Source organism: Maylandia zebra, linkage group LG22 (genome assembly GCF_041146795.1).
Source record: "Maylandia zebra isolate NMK-2024a linkage group LG22, Mzebra_GT3a, whole genome shotgun sequence".
NCBI lineage: Eukaryota > Metazoa > Chordata > Actinopteri > Cichliformes > Cichlidae > Maylandia > Maylandia zebra.
This window is the reverse complement of record NC_135187.1, coordinates 15780123-15807911: the sequence shown is the minus strand read 5'-3', so window position 1 is coordinate 15807911 and position 27789 is coordinate 15780123. Positions and strand designations below refer to the sequence as shown.

The 27789-nt window shown below is 40.3% G+C and overlaps 1 protein-coding gene across 4 annotated transcripts in view; it reads right to left on the bottom strand.

The window, feature by feature from the left end:
- Positions 1-1533: 1533 nt before the first annotated feature.
- The window catches only part of trps1 (trichorhinophalangeal syndrome I), a 121037-nt gene continuing 94781 nt past the window's right edge, over positions 1534-27789 (bottom strand). For all 4 annotated transcript variants that reach the window (XM_004549141.3, XM_004549142.3, XM_004549143.3 and 1 more), the window contains exons 10-11: positions 13105-13227; positions 1534-8950 (exon numbers count right to left, since the gene is read on the bottom strand). In XM_004549141.3, coding sequence (XP_004549198.3) covers positions 7337-8950; positions 13105-13227 — 1737 coding nt within the window. In that variant the 3' untranslated portion in view covers positions 1534-7336. The remainder of the gene's footprint in view (positions 8951-13104; positions 13228-27789) is intronic.

Sequence of the window (27789 nt, the reverse complement as noted above, 5' to 3'; positions counted from 1 at the left end):
GTTAAGCAGGCAGGTGTGAGCCTGGTTGCTATAGTGACCGCACCCAATGGCTCCATACACACGTACACAGACATGCACCTCACTTTTGCTGCTTAAAATGAACAGAAAAGTCAGGCCCAAACAAATTCTTCCCAAATGAAAAGTACATGTCGTATTTACAAAATTCTTTCACCGTGAGCGACAGCCATGTCTAGTCTACCTAATTCTCAGTTTTCATGCCTGTGGAGCTTATTATATGGACGTGGTGACAGTGTAAAGACACCATGCTCTTCTGATTTTCAAACGAACCTTCTGAGCCATTTTAACATTAGAGTCTATGGAAGAGTTGGAGGGAGGAGGCTGTGCATTGGTGACATTTATGAAAGAACCATAACACCTAGTACAATAGTAAACACATTGGATGAAAGAGGACAGCCATGGCTACGTTTTGAGGGTAAAATCATACCTGTAGAGCAAACGCTGTGGACACAGCAGCAGTTTTAAAAAAGATTTTAAGATTAATTTTTTTGCTCCTCTCACTCTAGCAGTTGAGCTGCCTCACTCTAGCCCCAACATTCCGTCCCATACACACCCATTATAAACTCTGAAACGGGTGAAAAAACATCATGAAACTTAAACTGGAACTGAAGAAAAAGTATAATAGATATTGAAAAGATAAATACAAGTTGAATAGTTGAATGTCTTGTCTTCGTTTTAAAGTTTGAATGGTGGCTCTATGTGAACGTATGTTGAAGTAGTAAGAGTTTAAAAATGAGTAAGTTGAATGAGAATTTGAAGGGTCTCCCCATTGAAATACATGGGAAATTTTTGTTGAATAAAGTTGAATAAAATTAAAAATATAAATGTTAAAAATGAGAAAAATAGAAGCACACCATTCCAAAAGAAGAGGAATCTAATGGTGTTTGAATGGTTTTTCTAAGTTGAACGGTTTTGAAGGAGATAGTCGGCGAAAAACGTACGGAATAGAAAATAATAATAAAGATTAGAAGAACAATACTGTGAATGCTTTTCAAGCATTCACACTAATTATTGGGAATCGACCTTTGGAGAACAGAGTCTTGCACTGTGATGAAATCTTCACTAGCGTATGTTTTGCAAAAGAAAACAGTAAAGTAAGTCTGACACTTAACGGAAAATGGAAAACAAGTTTGGAAAACACAGGAAGACTGCATGAAGAGCAGATCAGGAGAGAAATAAGGACGATATGAGGCTCCTGGCCACAGTCTTGAGAGCGCAGCAGGAGGTAGGTTTGCAGGTTTTATTTTTACCTTCCCCGAAACAAATTCGCCTGACTGGGTATGAAAGCTTTATGTTTAAAAAAATTATATCTCAATATCTGTACCCTCCACAGCTGCTCCTTAAGTCCCCAGCTTGTGTAGGATAAGAACGCATTCATCTAAAACATAATGACAGGCATTTACATCCTGCAGGAAGGCCACAGATAGGCTGTTTTCTCGAGGGAGGATTTATACACAATATAGGTTTCCTCTTCTTCACTGTTTATTAAATAAACACCCAAATGTCCATTTTGAGTACTGTTTGTTATTACTTTTATTAATTATTATCATCATTATCAACATTATTCTTCAAGTTTAGCTGTGTAACAAACTTTTCTTGGCTGTCAAAATATGTTGTTGAAATATGATTTTGCATGAAATAAAACCTAAAAACAATAACGTACAGAAAGGTAGCAGAATAAAATACAACATGAGAGAGAACATAACCTAAAAAAAAAAAAATCCCATTTCTTTTCTATAAAAAGCCATTCAACTGCACAGAGACAAAAATCTACTAAAATATACTGATTAAATGTACATACTTGCTGTGTGTATGCATGCGTGTGTGTGTGTGTGTGTGGCCAAAAATAAACTGGCCTATGTTAACACTGTACACCCCAAAATGTACACTCGATCCGTACCGCTGTTTGTGTGTTTCTTATGTGTGTGGGTGTGTGTTGTCCCTTCCTTGGCAATAAGAACATAATAAATGGAGTGCAAGCAACAGCGTCATTTGTTTCTATAACAAATTCTGACAAAGGCAAAAACATGAAAGCACTTGTTAAGGCCTCCCATTGTAAACGCTGATTTGAAATGCCATCAAACCTAAAACATAAAGTCATTGCTGAAGTAACCCAAGGCCATGTCATGCGTGTCCCGCTTCGATTGATCGGGTTAAAAGTTCCCCCGAGATTCCTCTCACCCCAACATGAACATCTATTTATAATTTAGTTATAAATGTATAAACTCTCAAATGAACAACAGAACAGATATCTGCGGCATACTTAGAGTACAGAAAGTATGAATGAACAAATTTCAATAAAGGTTTCTTTATTTCAACTTAAAAAGAACCCAAGGATTTCACTTCAAAGGAATTAGTGAAACATTATGGCATCTGAAAATACATTTGTCTCCAGTCTACTGAGAAATCCTTTTGAGTCAGATGACATGTAAAGAGAGGTAAGTGAGGAATCCCATGACAATGTTGAGAACCTTTACCAAAGATTTTCTGACTTTCTCAAAGAGTATTTAAACATTTTCTTTTAACCAACCAGAGGCCGATTTAATTTAAAGAAGCTTAACCTAAATAAAGTCTAAATAAACATGTAGATCAGCCTTTTAATGTGTGGGCTAACTGAGTTTAGCTCAGCTTTTGGGGTGCAACATTCCGTAATACAAACGCTTAACTCCCGTTTAAAACCTCCGTATTCTCTTTGTCTACTGAGAACATCTTTGTACATTCATCAAATGATGGGATGCAGGAAAAATGGAGGAGATGCTAGAGTTGTAGCAGGTGAACAAAGAAAAACAAAGGTGGGATGGAGAGGTACAGTGAATAATACATTAAAAAATAATAGATGAGAAGGAAAGAAATAAAGTTGAAGGGAGGTAAAGAGACAATATAGAGGGGATGAATCATCCACTTTAGCCTCATTTGAACTCATCCTCCCTTTATTCATCCACTTCTCTCCACATATTCTTCAAAGGCACCCATCCATCCCTCCCAGCAGGCATCCATCCCTCCTTTTCTTGTGTCTTTTAAGAATGGTGAAGCGTCCTTTCTATTTTTTTCTTTCTTTTTTTTTTGCTACATTTATTAATGTAAACATTTTTTTCATTGTTTTTTTTATCAGCAGCCGATAAAAAAAAGTAACCAAAGAATTCATTCTAAAAAGTTTTAAAAAGCACAAACATAGTTCTGAAAATAACAACAATTAGAACAATCTTTCTGAAAACAAAACAAAAACAATAAACCCCCAGATTCATCAACCACTACCTTTTTGAACTGACCCAACTGGCACGTACAGTAATATGTTAAGACCTGGTCACCGAATGAAAGGCAAACATCAGAACGAGAGATTCATTAGACTTTGTAACTTAAGGAGTTACGATGTTTTCACTTGACACGTGTTATTGGAGAAGTTAAGCAAACCCTTCTTATGCATTATCGTACAGATGATCCACTGGCAGTTTGACTGTAAAATGCAGCATACAGTGCTTAACAAATTTAGAAAAAAAAAATGACCTTACACTACCTAATGTAAAGTTAATGCCACAGCTGTCCTATATTAACAGTGCTGATAATTACCAATGGTTAACCACCGGTACGTGAAAGCTCTTTAATAAAAATATTTTAATGCTAAAATATAATTATTGTTTTTAATCTATAATTTTCAAATGTACTGCTTTAAAAAAAAAAAAAGCAGAAAAAAATAATAAAACACATTATTGTTGCAATGCAAAATTACAGTTATTTACCTGCTTTCTTAAAAAGAAAAAAGGTTTTGTGGTTGAATGATTTGCTTAATTAACTCATTCACTGCCAGCCATTGGCAGTGAATGAGTTAAACCCATTGACTCATTCACTGCAATTGACGGCTATAGACGTCAATGGCAGTGAATGAGTTAATTAATTTCTGACCACTAAGAAGAAGTCTAGTATGTCTGCTTAATAAAAACACAAATTCCTTTTATTTACCAGAAAATTTATGTAATTCTTAACTCTAAACAAGTTTTGCAAAGATTTCCAAAATATTTCCGTTTCTTGTTTGAAAGGTGGACTGATAAATTTGTTAAGTGCTGTATGCAGTTTTTTAAAAGTTAAAATACTGCTTCAAAATGAATTACTGAAGTATTAAAATTAGCCAAAAGTTCAGCTATTTCTTTTTGAGTTTTAAATAGAGAAGAGAATGAATTTTACTTTATAATTCTAAGCCTTACTTTTGGTTTAATTGGATGAGCAATGCTTAGGCTGTTAGCATCCTAGAAACCTATTAGCAGTATACTATCTCTGAAAACTTCAAAATAAAAATAAGTGAACAATTGTAATTCCAAACCAGTGATGGGAATTTTCTGAGGCAATCCACTTGGTAAAAAGAGCTACAACAAGCTACTGACAATGGTTGCAAATGCTCCGACATTCGCATCAAAATAAAACCCAACCTTAATAGCAATCCAATGTAATTTTACAGGGGGAACTATACGTGGTTCTAGTTTTACTTGGCAATGGACTGTTACCAATGCAGTAGAATTTAAAAAAAAAAGAAGCTAATTTAAACTGTTTATCTGGCATAAATGCAAAGTTAGCTGTAATGCTAACCGTCTTAGAATAATGTGTGAATAATTAACATTGCATCCACCATGATATGGGACCTGGTGACATGGCCGTGTCTCTGTTTCAATCTCCAAATTAGGTCCTTTTCTTGGCATTGTGTCTCTCATACAAGTAACTGAGGCATATGGCTCAACATTCTACAAAGTAGTGTAAATATATGCACAAAAATGAAAGTTTAGCACAGCAAGCAAACATGAAAAGTTTGAACAAACACCCGACCGATCGGTCAGGCAGAAATCGTAATCGATGACTCAGATGACTTGGTGGTGTGAGTGCATGGAAAGGAATATATCAGTTTGCTTTCCCACCTTCTGTTCTACACGACTCATTGCTTACATAACATTTTTAATGCAGACAACAAAACATATTGATTTGAAAAGTGGTACAAGTTACCAGGCACTAGGTGGAATATTCGTCATTCATGTCTTTTTGGATAAGCATAGAAAAATAGCTTCCCCCCCCCCCCCTCACATTCTTTAGCTCGTTCCTTCCTGTCTTTTATTTTTATATTGACATATTATGTCCTTCAACAGAGTCCGTTGGTGTTTTCTTCTTTTGTCGCTGTTGTTTTCTAGCAACTAAGGCAACACGGCTAGAGAAGTCATCCCATCTTTATCAAAAATAAACAAGATGGCCACCACTTTGATATAACAGCGGGACTTTCAAGGACATGACTGTTAGAAGTTTCTCACTGATGAAATTTGGTTTAAACTAAGACTCAGTTATGGAAACTGTTCCAAAAAAACAGCAACGAAATCACTGATGATGGCGTAATGTGCGATGGGTCAAATGGAGTTGCAAGCCACGTGAAACTTTTACTTCATTGAATTATTAAAACATAACTTTGCAATGTCATCTCGTGTTCTTTCAGTATTATTTAGGTCTTTCATGTAACACCTCACACCTTTAGGAAAAAAAAGCAACTTATTTTGTAGATTTCGCAGGTGCTAACATGCTACATAGAGGTAACCTAAGTTGTACCAAACTCTCAGTAATATGACATCAAACACTGTAGGCAAAAACATCTGTAGACTCAGTACAGAACAAAGGTTTATACAGTTAACTCAAAACAGTTGTTCCTTTTGATAAGATTTGGGGTTTTACTCCCTAAGTTCCTAAGTCTTTCTGTAAAACTGTGCGACCTAACAATTCGTAGACATAGAAAAAAAAAGTTACATACTGAGACCATGTTGACTTATTAACACATAAAAACACAACAAGAACATATATAAGAGAACATAAGAGAACAATATGTGACATGCTAACACAATTAGGCCATGTACTGTAAAACTGATGTGTCACATGCTATGAAACAGGTGGGTTGGTGTGCAACATGTGTGACCCCTGAGGACTGAAAAACCAACTGCAAGCCTTCATTATGTTTACATCATCATTTGGGGACGGACACATCCTTTGATCCTTACGCGTAGAAATGCAATTACACAAATGCACACATGCACACACACCCCTCCCCCTCCCTCCCTTGTTGTACCATTTCTACTAGGCGGCTGTTATAAATGTAACAAGTCTCATTAAGAAGCTCAAAAACAAGAGAAAAAAACTCACATAGGCTAATTTTTATAGTACCATTTCCTGCAAAAAGCATTTTCCTTTACAAAATACCATATTATATATGAAAGTGTAGCAAATTGCATTTTTTTTGTACGATAGCATCATCATCATCATTATTATTACCGTTATTATTATTATTATTAATATAAATGTTAAGCGGGTACTAGATGGTTGTTGGGCAGGCAGCCAGGCACATAGCTAGTATCATGGCACAGAGGAAGGTAGAAAATAATGTCACTTGGTTTAATCCAAACGGATAGAGAAAACACTTCGGCCCGGAGTTTAACCGGTTTTATCAAGTCAAACTGGCTCAGCAGTTCGAAAAAGTCCCAGCTGACTCAAAACCCGAGAACCAAGAACTTGATCAGTTTCAGAAAAAAACTGGCTAAGTGAAAGAAATCAACTGATCACTTTTTACCGAGGTAACACCAACTCAACTGCAGCCCAGCATAAACTGGTTTCAAACTAACCAGCTTTAATTAGTCAAAAAAAAAGAAAAGAATTTTGGTTTTAGATCTATTTGCACAGAGAAAAAAAACAGTCAAAAACATGCTCTGGACAAGAACAAAGCAATCCTAACCAGATCACATCTGGCTGTACCAAAATAAAACCGTCTTAATGATACATTAGACTAGTTTGGACCAGCTTTTTTTTAGTATGGTGCATAAGTAATCAGCCCAGCTCAGTTCAGTTCAGGTTAATTATTTTGCTTCTAGTTTCTTTTTTTTTTTTTGCTCTCCTTTATGGTGGCCATGCAAGTGCTGAGCTCCCAAAAGTTATCCAAAATATAACCAGTTCAACTTTTAGCCCAGCTTCCAATGCCCTTATGTGGAAATCGCATGAAGTGGCTGCTTATTAAAGGTGATTTCAACTCCATGCCTGTTGTTGAATGCCTGCCACAGAGCTGTCAAGTGGCAGTCACTCAGCAGAGGATTCGGGCAATTTCTTCAACTGCCCCTGCTATAGTTCAGCTGGATCCTACAATGATTTCTGACCATTTGACAGCCGGGTGCTTCCAGCATAAGGATGTGTTCCTTTTAGTGCCCAGGATAGGCCCATTTTGACATGAGCTAGCCTCCAGAAACATGAAGGCATACAGCTTATTCATCCAAGAACAACGCTCTTAAAGGTTTGCATGAGTCAAAGAGATCGATTAATTCCCATCTGTGTTCTCATCTAATATTTTAGAGCCAGCAACAGTTGTGACCTCTGAGCTTCTCGTGACGTCATCGCTGATGTGCGACACCTTTTTGCCTCCCAAGTCCTGGTTTGTCGCGGCATTGTCCTCTCCTTTTGCTTCTTTTTCAGTCTCCGTTTCATTGTCAGTGCCATCGCTGCCTGTGTGTTGTTTTGCTTGGTTGTCATGACACGATTCTACTACATCACCTTCGCCGGTGGTCTCATAATGACCGTCTTCATCGCGTTCCTCCTCTGTCGCAGTTTGACACTCGTGCTCCGACATTCCCGCAGCGTTCTGAATGTTACCGTCTTGCATTTGACATCTCTGTTGCGTCGTTTTGTCTGTGTACCTGTGTAAGCCTCTCTGTATGTGCGTGGTGAAATCGTATCGATCCGCGCACACGTGGAGGCAAAAACTGCACTGGTATGGTCCTTTGTCACCGTGGCAACTCATGTGCAGGGCATACATCACCTCATCTATGAAGTAGATCCCACAGTGGACACATCGATTGGTCAGGTCATCCTGTGTGGCCACCTCCACCATTTTGCGATTAGACGGGACACTTGACTGACATGTTGACAAACATTCTTTTTCTTCCTTCCCTATCTCCTCACCTGGATTCCCTCCTTCGTCTGTCCTCTCCTCCTCCTCTTTCTCTCCTTTCCAGTTACCTCTTAGCCTGTCAGTTAGCGGCGACTCCTGCCTTCGCCTTTCGGCACCATTTGTGGACACGTGCGCGTTTACAGCACTTGTATCTCTTTGTCTTATTGCGAGATCCAAAGGAGCATCGTTTTCTAATGATGATGAAGTAGGGGTTTGGACGTGAAGAGGAGGAGGAGGATAGTGAGTAGGAGCTGGAGGTGGAGGAAGAGGAGAGTAGGGAGAGGCGCAGTAAGGCACCGTGTAGCTTTGCTGATGATGTTGTACTGGAGTCACCATCGCGCTAAGATAATGAGCGTTATTTCCAAGGCTCCCGGGGCTGCTTAGATTACTGATGCTACCAGGAACCCCAGAGGCGGCTGCCATCTTATACTTGGTCCAGAACCTGAGCCAATCTGACTCCGGGGTCAACTCAGGTGAAATGGTTAATGGAAGGGGTAAGGAGAAAAGAGGGTACTGATATTTTTCAATGGGTGAACCTGGAGGTGAATAACTAGACGGTTTGGACGGACGCATGTACTTTTCAATTGGACTGCCTCTTTCCGATCCCCCTCCTCCTTTACCCCCCTCTGCTTTCGATGTTATACCTCCCTCTGTGATACCGCCATTGCCCTCCGCTCCCACTGAGGGGGCATGTGAGGGGAGGAGAAGAGGAGGCATACGCCTGTGGATCTCCAATGTTTGATTGGCCAAGAAGGCTTGCGTGGACCGCGGTGAGCGTGAGCGAGGGGAAGGCTGCTGGTTTTTGACTGACGCACAGCTCCTGTCTGTTTCCTCCCCGTTCATGCGCTCTTCGCTGGTGATGCGTTGTTGCTTGGGGGCAGGGTTTTCAGACGAAAGCGAATCGGGGTTGAGGCGTTTTCGGGTTCGACGGCGGATGATTTGCTCACCGTTGTTCTGCTTGATGATGTTTAGAGGTCTGGGTGTCTGCAAGGCAAAGGAAACACAGAAGAATGAGCAAGAGGGAAGGGAGTTAGACAGTTAGCAATATATGAAGCGGTAATTCGACTTCATCATGCTGATAACTTTGCTGAACTAATTAATAAATGTCAAGCACACATGCCCCGGTATTACTTGACTATGATAAAACTCCTACTTAATGCATAGGTGGTCTCAGAGATTAAATAACCATTGAGTATGCCTTTGGTGCAATCGACTGTGGATAAAAAATAAAGCTCTCTCTACTTTGACTAATCAGCCGAGTATAACAATTATTTAATCATAAAGCTATCATAAGCATATTTGGTGAAACATAGAAAGCAATACGCACCACAGTCAAGATCTAAAACAGTAGCTACTGGTTTTAGGTTCCCCAAAGTTCCCTAAAAAGCCCTTTGTGGCAGATTACAGTCTGACAGTCTTTCTTCTTTTATATAGATTTGAAGTATAACTAAATGCATCGCGATGAAAGAAAGACTGATGAGGTAACATATCCTCCAGATGACTGTGGTTTTTGCCCTCGCCACAAGGGGGTGCGGGCGGACTTACATCTGTTGAAAGTGCAACCCTCTCGCACTTACAGTGCACTCATCTCTTTAATCGAGTCCTATAATATGCTTTGTTTCAGCGTGAAACACTTACTGAAATGTTTTTTTTAATAAAACAGGAAAGCTAGAAACACTACAACCAATTACTAAAGCAGGTTGTGAGCTTCAAAGAAGGCTGTGTTCTGGTTACAAGTGTTTTGGTTAAAAAAAGGCAAAAGTCATGCATAATTCCAAAGAATAAAAACTGCTCATTTGCATCTAAAACACCAGATTTCTAAAACACCCCCCACTTATTTAATTCCCCACTGGGTTTAATAGTGTGAGTATAAAAAAAAATCTGAATGATGATGAAACTTTTTTTTTGATGGTGATGCTAAACACATGCCAAAAACACACACACGCACACACGCACACAGCTTGTCTAATACATTTCCAAACAAATCACTGAAAGGCTGTCTTTGCTCCTAGTAAAATAAACCGTTCAATTTAAACTGTCTTATAAGGTGCCCAATCAAAATAAATGTGTCGCTAACCCGCCATTATTCAAGAAAGACATTCACATTATGAGCAGTGACCTCTGCACAGCAATGTCAAATTCAGTTAGCATACAGGACATGGCTTTTCAAAGCTTCAAAAACAGGTTTGCAGAAATTTGTCTTTGTACTGTGTAACTGTGTTCGTATCTCCAGGTATACTTTTACATATTTAGAAAGAAACTTGTGTGTATACCAATGATGTAGGACCTTGAAATACAAAGTGCATATTTGCGGATGCAAGCCATCCACAGAAGACCGAGCAAGATATTGAGATGGATAGACACTTGGGTACAGGAAAAAAACTCCAATGCCTTCAAAATGTGTCCTGTGCCTATGCTGGGAAACTCTTGGGTGATTTCCAGTAGCCTTTTGTGTATGGAAATGTATTCTTATGTTCGTGTTGATAGCCTGTGACCGAATGTGTGTCTGTCAGAGTATGTGCATTAAGTATGCTTGTGTGGGTGTGCATGTGTGCACGCCAGTGTGTGGGTGAAAAGGGCAAAGACAATGTAATTTTCAGCGTGGAGTTTATCAGTCACTGTAGAGCAGCTACCGAAAATATTTAAGAGCAGAACAGTCACTTCTATTGCAATTTTAATATTATTATAATGATTCGGGGATACTGTGCTGTGCTTATGTAAACATATAATTAGCGCATTAATGTTAACAAGCAAAAACAATCAAATACGCTTATATAAGCAAACTCAGAAGGGCAAAACTCAGATTCAGGGACCTATTAATGCACATGCATTTCAGCGAAGTGTTTTCAGTCCTTCGTTTGGCAAGCTGGTAAAAGTTAATGAGAGAGTTGTCTCGCTGAAACTTCTTGACATATGGATCAATATCAAAAACAAGATTCCATCATTTGGCAGAGTGGCACTCGCAAAATATAGCAGCGAAATCCACAAACATTTCTCTTTTTCTGGCTTTAGAATTTGTGTTTCTAAAGACCGACTGGTGCACAGAAGGACGGATAAAGGGAAGGGGGTGTGAAATAAAGAGGGAATGGAAGACGGAAGCACGAGACACAGTGATTCAGAGCATGATTTAAATCCATTCACACTGAGAGAACCACTGAATAAACTATAAAGATGAGGAAAAGCCTTAATTTCGGAGTGGGATACTCATAATCACATTTATCTCACAATGCAAGACACAAAGCAAAAAAAACAACAACAACTGCATGGAGGTGAGACACCTAGGAAAACATAAATTAGTTTCTTGATTAAAGTTGCAGTTTGACTGACATCCAGCGGCATCCAGTAGCGCATATTCTATGAAGCTCATATGTGGTATGGAATAGGGAAGCAGCACAAGTTTTTGCTACTTCTTCTCACTCAGTCACTCACTGTTTTGTTTTTTTTGCTTCTGTTTTAGCAAGAATTTGACTCGATCTTCCTCCCTGTCCATTCCCTAATTATCCTTTCCTCCTCTTTACTTTGTTTACTTTGTATTGCCAGTGTCTTCTCACAGCAGGTGTGACCACATGGTGTTTTGCCTGTTTTAGATTGGAAAATGAAATCATATGCTTTCCTTTTAAAACTTCCTAGAAAAGCTTTTTATATATCTGTGTTGTATCTTTTCAATTACATGAGCTGTCACCTAAGTAACTGCAGAAAGTGATGCTTATTTATAGGGTTTTAATGTGTCTACAATCCTGTGGGTGCAAGTAACTCAAACAAACAGTGAGACACACACATGGCTGCTGTAATTTTGTGCACTTTTATGGTTGTAGGGGTGGCTTGGTAGAATACCTGGGCTGTGGTTGCTGCTAGCACACATCACATAAATCTGCCTTTCTGTCTGTTCCCTCCTTCTTCCTAAATGTTGCTTCTGCATTCTCTTCTAATCTCTCCCATCTTCCTCCATCTCTCACTCTTCATTCACACCCTGACCCTTCATTATCCCCGTCCTCCTTCTTACCTTAATCTTTTTCCCTTTCTTTGTCTTCCCCCCTTCCTGTTTTTCCCTCCACTTTTTTTCCTGCCCCTTTATTCATAACTCTCCCTTCCCCTCTCTCACTCTCAAGTGTTTTACTAGCTGCTATCCTCTCTAATAATGTGTGTAGAGCATATAAAACTTTTATTATGGGATATAAAATATGGCCGTCGTGAAGATTGCCAAGAGTAGAGGGAGCCGGGACGTGATTGGAGCAGCAGATGAGATGAACGGGTTGAACCAAGGACATCTGCAGGGGCAGGAAGCAGTAAACTTCAATAGCTTGTCATCCTCCGAAAGGTCTTTAAAGCGCCATTGGATAATGGCAGCATATAGCTCAGGGTTGCAACACGGTCAGTCCACTAATGCATTTATTATCACTGTGATCGATCACACAGAAACGTCCGCACTGAACTTTCGCACACTGGAAGCAGGGTTCGGCATATACAGCGACGCTCTGAAGTTGCTTTATGTTGTTAGTATTAGCAAACCGCTGCGATTAATGAGTATGCTGAAGTGTGTAATTGGCTTAAACACCTTAAGAACATATCTGAGGTGAATAATCTTGATATTCTGAAGTCAACTAAATTCCAGGCAAGTTTTTATCTCATCTGTAATTCATGCAGTCTAATTAAATTTGGGATTTCCATAGACTTTCCCTAGGCTTAGATGGTAAAGTTGATTCATTCCATCATATTTCTCACTCCATGGATCTGGCTCCCTGTGACTGCTGAAACGGTCTGTAACTCCCACCAAATCAAATATGCTTTCTCCAAAATATTACACTTTCACAGCAGGACCCACAGAATATATACAAGAATCTACCCGCGGTGTGCAGCATTTTATTTGCTCCGTATGCTAATTGGCCAGACAGGAGGAATGATAATTAGTGGTCAGAACCACCCCCGTGGAGGTAGTATAAAAAGACACCAGCAGGACCTTTATGAGGAAACGTGTATATATAGGAAGTGGATATAAGTTTGGCCATTAAGAGCATATTAACTTCTGTATAACAGGACACTTGTAGGCATTTGCCTACATTTTATTTCCTCTGCTTGCATTGTTTTTTAAAATGTAAGAGTGCAGCTGGTGAAGACAGAAACACCTGTGTGCGACTTACTGAATGTAGTTTTTGGTATAAACCACATGCGTTGCAGACGTAGCCTCCATTGGCATTTTTCCTCCACAGCGATGTCTTGGTGGTCAGACAGTTAGCGCAGAAAACTCCACTACCTCTGCGCCGCTATAGAGGAAGAAGGAGAGAGACATGTTAGAGAGTGAAAATAAAAACATGGTGTAATGAAGAAATTTGGTGAGGATAAGAAAGATGGCAAATCGCTGGAGGGAAAAAAAAGTGGGTGGGGGGGGGACAAAAATGAACTTTTTGATTCCTTTGTAATTTTCATGCCACTCAAGTGCAATAGGCTGGTAGTTAGGGTGGGAGACAGAGGGAGAGAACAGATTGGCTTGGTGGCAGAGAGATGATGGACTCTCATTTATCACACCTAATGGGAAATCCTATTGAGAACATTATTCTTCTCTACAGTGTTTTCCCTGCATAGAACAAGGTTAATAAAAAAAAAAAAAACTACCTCAGTGAAAAGAAAATGATGTAGTCGAGATGACTAAGTTGTTTTCGAATATTCGATAAGATCGAACATGGACTTATCTAAGAAAGACATGAGGCACTGCGGTAATTTTGTCACTTGAAAGACGTGGGAAGAGATGAGTTATGCTTTCACCTTGTAGCATAAAGCGTTTTAGTGTTTATCTGAACTGCAGCAGGTACTTTACAGGCAGGCGTTTGACTTTTACTGTATTAGTGTGCAAGTTCTCATATACACACCTCTGCAGTTCACAGCGCAGTGGTGCATAGAAAAGTAGTGTGTGCAAGGAGGGGTGGGGGGGTGAAAAGGCCAATTGTCGTGGCAACGTGCTCCATCACAGTAATGAGCCAATCACAACGTTTCTCCATCCCATTAAGCCTCTGGCCCCATTCACCACCTTTATGACCCTGAGAGGACAGCATACCTCATCTTTCTCCAGCGGAACTCCTCTGTCAGTTTCTCCCTCTGTCTGCCTATCTATCCTTTCCTGAAACATCCCATAATTATTCCGCTGCGATCTCCGCTCTGATCTCTTTAGCCTTTAAAGTGCTCACTATTCCAGGGTTCTCCTTTTCAGCTTCTTTTTAACTGATAATTTTTAGTTATAAAATTCTTAACTACTTGGAGTTTTCATCGCCTGCAGTACCATATCAAAAAATAATCAAATTATCCTAAAACTGGATATGATTCTGTAGAAGAAATCACAACAGGGCCTCAGGAACACTTCTGAAAACACATGGAGCATGCTGCCATCCGGACGACAACACCAAACAACACTGTGTTCTAAATGAATGTCTCTGTGGTAAAAGAGTCCTTATACTGAATGGGCCCGCCTCATGTCCAGACATGTCACCTGTGAAAAATGTCAGAGGCTTGACGATGCAACAAAGGATGTCCCACAATGCCACCAAGAAAGATGAAGAAATAATTTGGCTTTCAAAACTAGAGCAGCTGCTCTCCTCTGTTTTAAAATGTTTGCAAAGTGTTGTTATATGGAAAGGTGATGTAACACATTGGTAAGCATGGCCCGCTTACAACTTTGTTTGAAATGTGTTTCTGGCATCAAATTCAAAAGTAGCATTTAGCACAATAACATTTCACAGTTTCACAGTCTGACATGTTCACTCTGTGAAATTAAATGTAGGCTTTTAAGGATTTACAAGTCATACAAGCGTGCGGTATGAATGTTGGTAAAATCTGTATATGCAGTTTGTGTATCTGGTCTGCCATCTTCCTCTTGCTGTTGTGTTACTCCGTGTTCCCTCCAACATCATGGGGCTATGGTCCACTGGGACCTTCTCTCTGCTGTTTTGTTTTATGTTTATGACAGTGCTGAGAGCTTAGCATTTTTTAGTTTTAGTTTTTGGGCTCAGAGCATCCACTGTTCGAAGTTAAAGACATTTCAAGTTCTCACAAAAGAGTGCCACACTTCAATCAGGCTTTCTGTAGTCTCAGAGCTGCAGATGGAGGCACTACCGGCACTTCCACCGAGCATCTGTTTTTGAGCTACGAGCTAAAAGCAGAAGAGCCCAGTGGGCACAGCACTGTTCAGTTTATTTTGCAATCTAATGCACCGGAAAGATCACAGCACAATTAACCACTTAACATAACTTTGGGAACAGACGTTACACACTGAATGTGCATGGAGCATTCAGCCTGAGCAATCCAGTGCAAATACTGCACATTTGAATAGAATCATTTGACATGTTAGTGTAGGTGTGTTAAGAGCTATTGTCATAAGGAATATTCCCATTGTTATCCCCAGCAAGAACATGAGATATTCTTTGAAATCCAAGGAAAATATTTAAATCTATTTGCTTTGCTGCAAATTTAAATGCAAAAAAGTCGGATTTTTGCCAATTTGTTTTAGAAGTTTGCAGTTTTAGCTGATAAACACTAATTTATGATGATGTTCTTCATAGTATCTGGATCACACTGGAGAAACATTGTCTCTCAGTTTCAATATGTGTACAAGAATCTTGCTTCCAATGTTTCTGCATGTATTAAACACCTGAGCTAAAACTACCAGTCTTTAGGGTACACGTGTTTTCATCCATCTGACATTAGACAGCACAACACTTACATTAGCAAATCCTCTCAGCGGCACACTGAGCTTGAGTGTGTATGCCTATTCGAGTGTGGTGCACACACCATACGGTCACCACATGTACAGAGACGGAGCCAGGTGATTGATTGATGTATGCTTCCTCTGTGGATGTGTGTGTGTGTGCGTACGCGTGTGTGTATGTGTGTATAGTGTTGCAAGCCAAACAGTGCGTCTGTCATCAGAATTCAGTTTCCCTCTGAGCGCTCAAATCACTCACATATGGCCCCACAGCTGCCCCTGAGAGCAGCACACACACCTGAAAATATTGGCTTCCATTGACTAATGAAGCTAGATTTGGATGAGAAGCGGCAAGAAGTGTATGTGTGTGTGTTGGGGATATTTTGGCTACACCAATAGTAGACTACAATAATACTGCATGGTGTGTGTCTGTGTGTTTGTGTGTGTGAATGAGAGGTTCAAGTGTCAATTACACAGGAAACTACAGAAATAGCCCGCACCACCGTCCAAAATGTGCACGTGCATGCACGAATGCTCTCTCAAAATGTGGCTCCTGATATCCAACTTCCTTTTCAATCATGCATCATCAACACATCAAACGTACATACACACATTTCTATAAACATACTGTACTGTATATATATATCACATACTGCGAATACTTTGTCTGAATTTGTCTTGTTTTTCTCGGACAACTAGTTTTGTGAGCAGGGTAAATTAGTGTGTACCTACAGTGTGGGTGTGCACTTTTTCTGATTCATTACAGATACCTGGCCTCTTCCGCTCACCTCACCCTGCAGAGAAGGGCCGGCTGTAATTAGGGATCGGGGTCTTAATGACATCTATTTATCTGCGGCCTATAACAGCGTTCAATCAGCACCGCAAACAACGCCCTCTGACGCGCACACAGGCAGACAGTGCTCGTCAGAGGATCAGCGGGCCAGGAAATTAAACTCTTTATCGAGTTCTTCCTAATCAAGCCAAATTCAAACCAACAAATGCATTTCAAATTTATTTATTAACCTTTAAGGATATGTTATGGGAGAGTGCCCCGGGCCCAGATAGGATATGAAATGTTGCTATTCTTATGAACCTATAAAGACAGTTGGGACAAATACCTCTCATTAATTAATCGCCCGAGGATAAGGTCACTATAAACAGCGAGTATACATTATAATCTAGCAATGAGAAGTTGACAATATGTTCAGATTTTATCAGTCTCCTGATGCTTGTAAAAAGAAAAAAACTGAAGAAATTAAGAGTACAATCTACTCAGGGAAGGCTGCATATAAAACAACATTTATTGGTTTAATAACTTCCACAATGAGTTCGGTCAGTCAGCGCTCGAATGCACAAGCAGCTCTAGCGGAAAGCTTTTGTCTGGCATTAGAATTAATGCAAGAATGCATAAACGAGGGTACGCGATCCCGCTGCTGTTTGTTTGGGGAAACATGCAACATCTCACCGTAACATGTATATCATGACTTTAATATGTTTGCGATGCCACACCAGCTTCTCATTCAAGAGTTCGAAGTGGCTGCTTTTAAACTCAAATAGAAGTTGGCCGTTTTCATTGCCTTTTTTGGTGACTTTACTCATAAAACGGCCTAGTGAATTATAACTTAATTTTCGAGAATCTGATGTTGTACTCAACATCAAACATATGGTGTAACCACGCTGTGGCTGAGTGCTTCAGCTTTGGCTTCGAGTCCACTCTGATTTTCTCCTGAAGCCATAAATTTACAGATGTTATACCAACTGTTTACATTGCACAGTCTTTTAAATCTTTATGGAAGAAGTAGCCTGAATAGATAAGCATCCAAAGGTTTGGGTCTCATCGCAATACTGAGGCCCTCAGATTTAGTTTAGCATCTGCAACCAATGTGCACCAGCATTTTAAAACTCTGGTGGTGTAGCTTCAGTTGAAGGAATTTGGCGAGGCCAACTGGTGGCCTTCACATGGGCTGCTGTTTAAAAATTCAATGTTTGTCATCTCTCAGCATTTTTCTGTAATTTCTTCATTTTAAACATTGAGCACGGTGAAGTAAAGGTAAACACGCAAAACATTTTAAATGGTCCTTGACGAAATGTGGCGAAACAGAGAGCCACACAAGAGAGGAGACTGGGGAGAGAGAGAAGAAAGGCATCCATTTAGGCGCCCTGTGGTCTAAAATATATTTAAAAAGAGGGCTTTCCAAACAAAGTCTTTCAAAATGACATTACATTTAATTCACTTAAGTAGTAAGTCGGCCTTGCTTTTAACACACAGATGCACACACAAAAGGAGGCGCGTGCACGCACGCACACTTACACTGACTTGCATTAAATCAGTGATTATTTAATCAAGCCAGAAGACCAGCTGGAGGAATTAACTAAATTCCATACTGCCAAGACCAATATCCTATACACTGAATCAGAGAGATAGGCATGCACTCGAACACACACGCAAGTTCTTACATAAAAAGGGGAAGAAATAGTCCTTTGGATGAGGATGCAACGATAGTCTCAGATAAAGATTAGCTAAAATTTATCCTCCAGTCACACACAAACTCACTGAAAAGCATCTGGGTCCAATCTAAGAGAACCCCGTGCAGGTTCTACCCACCATTATCTGTTTGTGTGTGCAGGTCTCAGTACGTCGTTTGCATATGGCTGCAAAAGTCCATCTGTGTGGTTTTGTCTGAAACTACTGTGCCGTAAATGGGTTCTTCTAATAGAATAACTGAATTTAAGTCAAATAAATTTAACTTGGATTTAATGACTTAAATTTTGTTAGTTTATTCTTACTGAACAACGAGAAACAATAAAATGAACAAAGCACATATTTGTGCACATGCACGCTTTCTTAAATATTTATTAAAATAATTCTTTTGCCCCTCAGCAAATATTTTATCAGTTAAGACAGATGAATAACTGAGCAATGTAATTAACTGCCTCTTCACTGAGTCTCATTCTTTGCACGGGTTCCAGTTACACAGTTTCAGACTGCCGCTTGCAATCGTAGCCCTTGTTCTGCTCCACAGCCTCTGTGATCTTGGTGTGGCAGCGCATGAAGCAGTTCTCCTCCAGCTGCAGGTTCAAGGCAGTGGAGTTGGAGTATGTTAAACCAGCAGCTGAGAATCTCTGAAGAAGCAGCTCAATGATATTGTAGATCGCCACAATAGCAATATACTGATATCTTTCATGTTTACTTCTTTTTCTTTCAGCTGCTCATCCTCCTCCATCTCAGCCTACCTCTAACATCCTGTTTTATCTCACAAACTCTCTACACGCTCTCCTTCAATACATCCTGAGGTTTTCCTCTTTTTCTCCTGCCTGGCAGCGTCATCTTCAACATCCTTTGTCCAGTATATCCAATCTGCACATGTGCCCTCTCAGCCTTGCCTCTCTAACTTGGTTTCCAAACTGATCAACATGAGCTGTCCCTCTGATGTACTAATTTCTAATCTTGTCCATTCTGCTCTCTCCCAATGAAAATCATCATCTTCATCTTCAACTCTGCCTCCAGCTCCACCTTCTGTCTTTTTGTCAGTGGCACCTTTTCCAAACCATACATCATAGCAGGTCTTACTACGATCTTGTAAACCTTCCTTTTCACTCTCGCTGCTTTCCTTCTGTCACAAATCACTCCTGACACTCATCACCACCCACTCCACTCTGCCTGCACTCCCTTCTTCACCTCTCTTGTGCCCTGTCCATTGCTTTGAATGGCTGAACCCAGGTATTTAAACTCATCTACCCTCAGTGCCTATCCTTCTTGCATGTTCACCTGTCCACCTGTCTCCCTCTCATTCACACATGTATTCTGACTTGCTATATCTTCAGTGTTTTACCAAGCTCTAACTATATTTTAAGGAAATCAACATGTCAACCTGTGGCCACCAAGAGACAGAAAAACAACTACATCAAAGGGAGTAAATTTACTAACCGAGTCAGACTCCAATGAGCAAAAGCACTTTTAAAAGGACAGCTGTCCAGTAGGAGTCTCAGAGGACAAGGAGTAGTCTCTAAGCCACTTCTGAGGTTAGGGGAAAAAGGTCAAAAAACTTGGGGTAAGCTAAGACGTGCTAGGATTTCAAAGAGGATGAAGTCCTATGATAGTGACAGTGCATCAAACCCCTAGTGAAATATGCTGGTGGGAAAATTCAAATCTGGTTGAACACACGTACAGACCTGACTTCTCTCTGACCAAAAAGAAGAAGCAGGTTCAAAGACAACCTCCACCCTCTGGTTTGCATCTATGTGGAGAAGGATTCGTTCAGCATGAGGATAATATCCCCAAACACACCTCAAAGTGATGCAAGAACTACTTTAAGATCAAAGAAGACCAAGGAGTGATGACTTTCATGGACTTGGGTCCACCTGACCTCAACCCCAACAAACACCTGCAGTGCCACTGAAAAAAGCCACAGATTCCTGACATCACAAGAAGCACTTTGGATCATTGTCAAATAATGTCAGGATAATGAGGGTTGTAAGTTTAAACAAAGTTGTGAGGCATTAAGGTAGAGGGAGATGCAAATAGGGACATTCAATATCTTACAAACACATTAGAATATGACTAACATTTTAAGCGTATGTGTTCATTCTTAAGTCTTTAGCACAAAGTCGATTAAACTGTTTAAAAATCAGTTAATCTTAATCAAGTCAGATGAAATGAGAGAGATTCACACTACCAGCAATCTTTGATTCATTGCTTAAACAAACTAATTACAAGCCAAAGCCTGAGAATGTATTTTTAAGCAGGGAACAAGTTTTTTTCTTAACTTCTTAAGTGAAACCTCCTACATTTTCTGCTGATTATCTGCTCACATGATATTAGCAAGGAGGAAGAAATAGTACAGCATTAAACTTCCAAAAATGCTCTACCCCAGTAGCTCTGTGAAAGGGTACAACCGAAGGACTAATTACCCCTTGAGGAATCAAGAGACCTTTTTAAAAAAAGGATAATGATGACACACTGTAGAAAAACATTATAGTCTGTGGAGTACTTTGCCTTGACTCAGTACCTATAAGCCTGAGAGCCTGAAAGCAACAGGTTTTGCAAGTACACAGTTATGGAGCATTTGAGCAGTTTGCAATTCTAAAAGTACTTATTAAATGAGTTGTACGTGTCACTAAAGCAGCGCGAACTAATGAGGAAAGTTGAGAGGAAAAAGGAATTTGAAAGAAACTGTTGCTAGAATCAAAATTCTCTGTTTCTTATCACAATACCCACTGTTCTGTCACAGTGAGTGTGACCTTGAGCTTCCAAGCACAGCCTGTACCAATAATACGACCATCTGCTTCAGCAGCCCTCAGACACCCACCCCATTCTCCATTATCTCCCCTCTTTAAAAGCAGCACCAACAGAACTTAAAGAAAATCAAATTTCAGAGCAAAAGCGCTCAGCAGTGAGCCTACTGTGGCACTGTTTATGAGCAGAGGTTGGCAGTTAGGATGACTCGCAAGTGAAATTTCCAAATAAAACACATCCTCAGACATTAGCTATGTAGGGAGAGCGGGACCAGAATATTAACATCCTGTTTTTGTAAATATCTAGCGAGATAATGCCAGAGAGGGCACCCCTTGCTGTGAATAAATACATACGGCATGATGACAGCGTTTGAGGCAAAGCCCAGAACTGGCTGACACTAAAGCATTTTCTTTAAAAGGAATGCAAGTGACTGCTTACAATATAGCTATGTGTGGAGATCAAAATCTAAACAGCTGTCATATATCAGACCACACAAGTCACATTCTCACTCCTGCCAAGAAGATTAGGCATAACAAGCCCTTTATCCCCGCTGCCTTAGGCCTCTACGTGACGGTATAAACAGAAGGAAGGCGATGATTGCTTGTCATTGATTGGTATTGATGGCTTTGCAAATTGTGATAATGATGACAATGGTGATTCGTCTCATGGTTGTCGCCTGAAAGTCTGTATCAGCACCTTATACTGGTGACTTTCAGTTTCATGCAAGAAACTATCAATACCCGCCAAAGTGGCAGTGGCCCACCAGCACAAAAATAAGCTTGAAACATATTCTTAGTAACTTTGTTACATGACAGGTTGCGATAGTGGTGAAACTGCAAATACGCATGCGGATGCAACCGCAGAATAAATATTTTAAAAACAGTCTGGACAGCTGAGGTGCTGAATAAGAGTGAAGAAATGACAACCAAGATCCTTTGTTAGTAAGAAATGTCAATACACATACAGTACACGTTCGACTTTGTGTGACAGTGAAATAAAAGGTGTCAGCTTACACAGCCAGTCTTTTATTCTAGGCCCGCATATCTCTCTCTGTGTGTGTGTGTGTGTGTGTGTGTGTGTGTGTGTGTGTGTGTGTGTGTGTGTGTGTGTGTGTGTGTGTGTTTATGTCTATGTGTTTGTGCTGAAGCCAGACGTAAGTGTCTAAAGCAAAAGCAGGGGAGAAGAAAACACCGGAACACGATGACATCACCATTACACGCACACCTACGCAAACACATCTCCAACCGTCAGACGAGAAGAGTGAGGTCAATGCATCTCTCTCTCTCTCACAGACACACACAAACACACACACGCCAGATATGGGTCACACACTGTGGCCCACTTCCCTCATTTCATTCATTCAGCCTTTGCGATCACTCCTTTCCGGATCCTTTTCTCCTTCCCGGCTCTGGTCTATTCATCCTCCCTCCTTTCAGTTAATACGGCACGTTGTTACCTTTGTTACGCTGCAGCGAGACTCTCGATTCCTGTGAAATGTGCAAAAACTGGCCTGTGCACAAACACAGGGCAGGCAACATTGATCTAATTTTGATAAACGATCTCAGTTGCACTGACTTCACAGTTATGTGTTTCGGGTAAAAGTGTGATAACCGGTGGAGTGTATGAGAGGGAGAGAGAGAAAGATAGAGCGCAAGAGATGCAAAGGGAAGAAAGGGAAATCATTCTGCGTTGATCTAATTTTGATAAACAGCCTGAATGTATGCAGACCTGGAGTCCGTAGACCCGGAGATCGGGGCTGTGTGTTTGTGTATCTGTATGAGGTGAGTTTCCATCTGGACTACTGATGAATATCAAGTTCTTTGTACTTCTGTTTATCAAGCAACTCGTTTTATGAAGCTAAAACTCACCGTTTTGATAAGATAGCGTGAGATAGACTGTGTGCATTTTCTTGTATTCCTGATTTAACCTTGGACTTTCTCTGTATGGTGATAGAGGAAGAAAAAAACAAAAAAACAAACAAAAAACAATTCTCTATGTTGTGCTTTTTATCTTGGGAAATACTTCACACTGCCACCTCCTTAAGCATTCCAATTTATTCATTTTAAACAATCTAAGAGTAGAAATAAACATTAAAAAAAACTACATTTTGTTCAACTCAAATCAAACCAAGGGGTTTGCATTTTTTGCCATAATCGACCACTTGCATGTTTTTAATCTGGCAATGTGCAAGACGCTCTCGATTATAAAGCCACACGTGCATTTCCTTATCTAAAATTACATTTTAATTTCCTCCTTTTAAAGCAGAGCACTTCATGACCCACTTCACACTGACCGGTATTCGACGTGTGTGTGAGCAGGATGTATACAAATGAAAGTCGGTGTCTGTGTGTGAATGACTGGGGAGCAAAAGAAAGAGAAAGAGAAAGAAGTGCGTGTGTGTGTGTGTGTGTGTGTGTGTGTGTGTGTGTGTGTGTGTGTGTGTGTGTGTGTGTGTGTGTGTGCGTGTGTGTGGCGTCATGGGAAGGCCCTGTAGGTTGACATAAATACACATGCACGTGTACACGCACACAACACACACACACACACGGGCAATGTGCACATAATCTGGTGTGGAAACCAGGGCACTGAAACCTTAACTCACCCCAAAACGGAAAGAGAGAGGCCTAGAGAGAAAGAGAGAGCGAGAGAGAGATGGAAATATACAAAAGAGCCTCATTATAATGGTCATCCATAATACTTGTTGTTTTATCCACTGGTATTAAGTGTCTTATTAACTGTCTTTAGACTGTTTTTACTGTTTACCTGAGAATAGTTCAGGGGGCTGATTCCCACACAACAAAAAGACCCACCTGATCCACTCAGGTGGTGGACTTTTGCTTTGTAAATTAAGTGAAAGTGTCTGTTTGAGGTGCTGAAAAGCTACACAGCCGGAGTAGTGCCAGCAGCTGATCAGTGCTGTATGTTCGGCTGATCTGCTAGCTTCAGTTTTGTCCGCAATGGACGATGTCCTGTTATCCAGTAGTCATGCAATTGTATAGATATGAATGAGGAGCAAAAAACAACGTAATTTATGTGTGAATAGGTTCAACTCCCATGCACATATAAAGCAATTTACTTGTCATGCATCACTTAGCTGGTTGTTGTAATGGCTATTCTATGCTCCGGGCAGTCAACTGTAAGCTGCGGTTGGTTGCCGCTTCAACCGGTTGCCTCAAATGAGTTTAACTCAGTAATTGCACACAGTGACTCTTCCTGTCATTGCTACAAGACCCTGAATATCACTGGCAATTCAACATAGGTCCTAGTCTTCCTATGAGTACGGCCATGGCTACTCTCAGTAGTTGTTCTTTCAAACTTGTAACCAAAGGCTTCAATCTTTAAGCACATGCATATTGTAACCAGATTTGGACACCCAAAGCTCTGATGTTGTATAGCCGGAAAACTGAGTACATATTCCCATCAGTCACAACATTAAAAGCACCTGCCTAATACTGTCACTAAAAACAGCTCTGACTCCAGTGGGAATGGACACGTGACCTCAGAGATCAGGTAAATCTCAGCACTCGGGTTGTAAAACCACAGTGCCTTGTGGGAAGTCATGCATGGATTAAACTTCTCAGGAAAGCACATTTCTCTCTATTAACAGAGACAGGAAAAGTTTTCTCAGTCCCTAAATGTTCATTTTGAACTGATGAGAATAGCTGTGATGCTAATTGTTTAATACTGCTTTAATTTAAACAAGTTAAAGATGGGCACGAGTGTAAACTTGCACACAGACACACACACAGGCGCTACACATTACAACTTAATTGCTAAACAACCCTGGACAGGCAAGATTTCCCTAAATGACAAGAGCAGAAAGATAAAAAAAAAAAAAAAAAAAAAGACTGAAGAACAAAATACGACTGAGAAGAAAAGGAAAAAGAAGCGAGAGAAGACTCAACCATGCTGCACAGAGCAGCGTATTACACCTCTAAACGACCTCACACAATGCCCTGCACACACACATATTCTTGGCAGAATGACTATCTTCCCAATTAGCTGTAGAGGGGAAGTGTAAAAAAGGGGAGAAGAAGAGGAGGAGGAGGATGAGGAGGCCGGGCTTGAAAAGAGAGAATAGTGAATTGACTAGAAAAGAGGGAAATTTTCACATCATTGTCATTTCTAGTATTGTTAACTCCACAGCGCTAAGTTCTCTTCTTGACAGGTTTTAATTTATGTTCTAACACGGATAAATTAACTATTGTGGTGCACCGCTACATTTACCAATCACTTTCTCTACCAGTCATCCAGTTTAGCCATATGTGTCAACTCCTCACCCACCTGGCCACACGCCTGTCTCTTTCTCTACGCCCTGTCAATCTACTAAGCAAATGCTGCAATTATGAGCACAGAAAAAGAGCAGACGGGAGGAAAAGATAGAGGTTGAGCAAGGTTCAAGACTTTGCTGAAGCTGAAGATTTTCAGATTCTCCTCAAGCTTCAACCTGATTGTAAATAGTGTGTTTTTTTTCTGCTGTGTGTGAGCATCTGCACATGTATTTTAGTGGCAGAGGCCACGGCAGTGGGAAATGAGCAACACAGAGTGGGCACAGAGGTCAAGGTGATGCCTGGGAAGCACAGGTAGTATACAAAACACACACGCACACACACACACACAGGATTCAGTAACACAAGCTTTAGACACAGTGCACAGATACAAACCCACAACAACAGAGTAATAGAGGTAGTGAAATATAGGCAAGCAAAAGAATGGCTTTTCTCTGTGAAGTGTTAATTGGCTAAAGTTGTGATAACTTTTACAAAGCATTAATTGTTTCAATCCCTGTGTTTACTGCAGCGGTACTCTAATAAATTTTAAGCATAATGTATAAAAGTATTAAAAGGTCAAGTTAAAAGAAAAAAGTCAACAGTTTATAACCAAATCTGTTTAAAAAACATAAAAACAATGCTGGAAAAAGTGCAAAAAAAAAAGATTTGTAACACTATATGCTCTGAAGCCCAGTTTGCAGTTGATCAACTTTACCCATCAAACTGAAGCCAAAAGGACAAATAATAAGCTCAGTCAGCTCATTAAGGTCCACTCATAAAAATTCGAAAGCCATACTGGAGTCAAAGCAAACAAATGAACACCACTTCAACAACCTAATGAGAGCTGAGCCAGGTTTTAAATGTGCATATAAAAAACGAGTTTTAAAGAAGATGATGAAATTGAATCTCAATACATCTGCCTGTCTCTATCTATCCAACCAGTTTTTGCTCTGCATTCAGTCACTTGTGGAAGCAATTCACACCAAGAGCTCTACCGCCTGCAATAACGAGTGCCTGAAATTAATGACATTGATTTCTTTGAACCATCATTACTGTGGAAGTGACGGCACTTTATAATTTCTTTATGCTCGTCTCGGTATGAGGTAACTGTTAGCTACTCTTAAACACGCTGCAGTGTTGACGACTGTATGCCGACATTAATGATGGAGAAGACAGTGGGCTGATAAGGTACTGCTGTGTCTGGTCTATTTAAGACAATGTCTGCCATGCCAAAGCTAAGGATTTATTATTATTTATGCGGAGGGACTTAGAGATGGCGAAGTATCTATGCTTGTTACTGCGAAAGAGACGGCTCGGAAAAATGTCCACAGTTTTGGTGCCTGTATACACAGACGCACAGAGAAAGCAGAGAGCATATCTAAGTAGTTTACTATGCTCCCGTATGAAAGACACTCATTTAAATTTGGCTTTTTATTCTGAATTTGAATAGAATTTGCATTCAGATTGATTGTAGACTTGAATTTTTCATAGGGTGTCATCCAGCAACATATTAATCACTAACCATGTGTTGCAGATGAATCATCTCACATGTTCTCTCGACTGACATTTAGCCCATTTTCAGCATGTTCTTCCCGCCATTTGTCTCTGCCCTCACATTAACTTTTATTGAGGGGGAATAAAGCTAACCCTTCTCCTGGTCGGTAGCCACCAGGTAGTCCAACTTCAATAACGATACAAACATTGTTGCTGTTTAGTTTTCTGTCTTGATTTATGTCCAAAGTGATAGCAGGGCTTTATTTTATTGTGACACTGGAAACAATTGTACATCCAGTGTTTGTTTGACTTTGTGACCCAAAGTAGAGTTTGTACCCGAGAATGGCTAATGACGTCAGACTCAGGAAGTGGGTGGGCAAACTGCAATCGGGAAATAAGAGGCAGCCTAACTGGACCTAATGCTACTCAGCATTTTAACACAGGGCAGCTGAGTATGGATGGGAAAATAACTGTGCAGGTATAAACCACAATTGTAGACCACTAAAGCCTCCATGTTTTTTTTCCCTGCCAGTTCACTCAAGAGTCATTAAGAACATTTTCAAGGAAAAAACCATCAGGGGGTTATCAAACCCATAAGAATGAATCCTCTGGGCATCATGAATACTCGCCTTGAAATTTATGTTGATACTACATACAGTTACAATCAACATAGTTCAATTCAGATCATCTGCCCCACAGAGTCATTTCTATACCTATTATGCTAGTGTGGCGCAGTCTAGTGAAAACCGCATATCACTCAGCAATCTGCATGCTTTGGGGTGCACCATTTGCATGCTACAGCATCCCTGTGTTTAGTATGCAAATGAGTATGAGATGCAAATGCTCTCTTGTGTATGTGTTGATGCATCTGCACATTCACGTGGAAGCGATTGTGCCAGGTTATTCTAAATATCTCCGTATTTTAATGTATTCACTTATTCTATGACACCACTGAGGCTCCAGCGATGCTAAATGGTGTGATCATCTCAGGGCCCATTTGACATTTTCCACCAAGACAGGCCCTCAGGGTGGAGTTAGAGACTAAAACATCAATATCTGAATTACTCTAACCCCTTCACCAGCCCTTCCTCCCTTCACTCCTCTCTGTTTCCCAAAGTCCTTTTGCTGCATT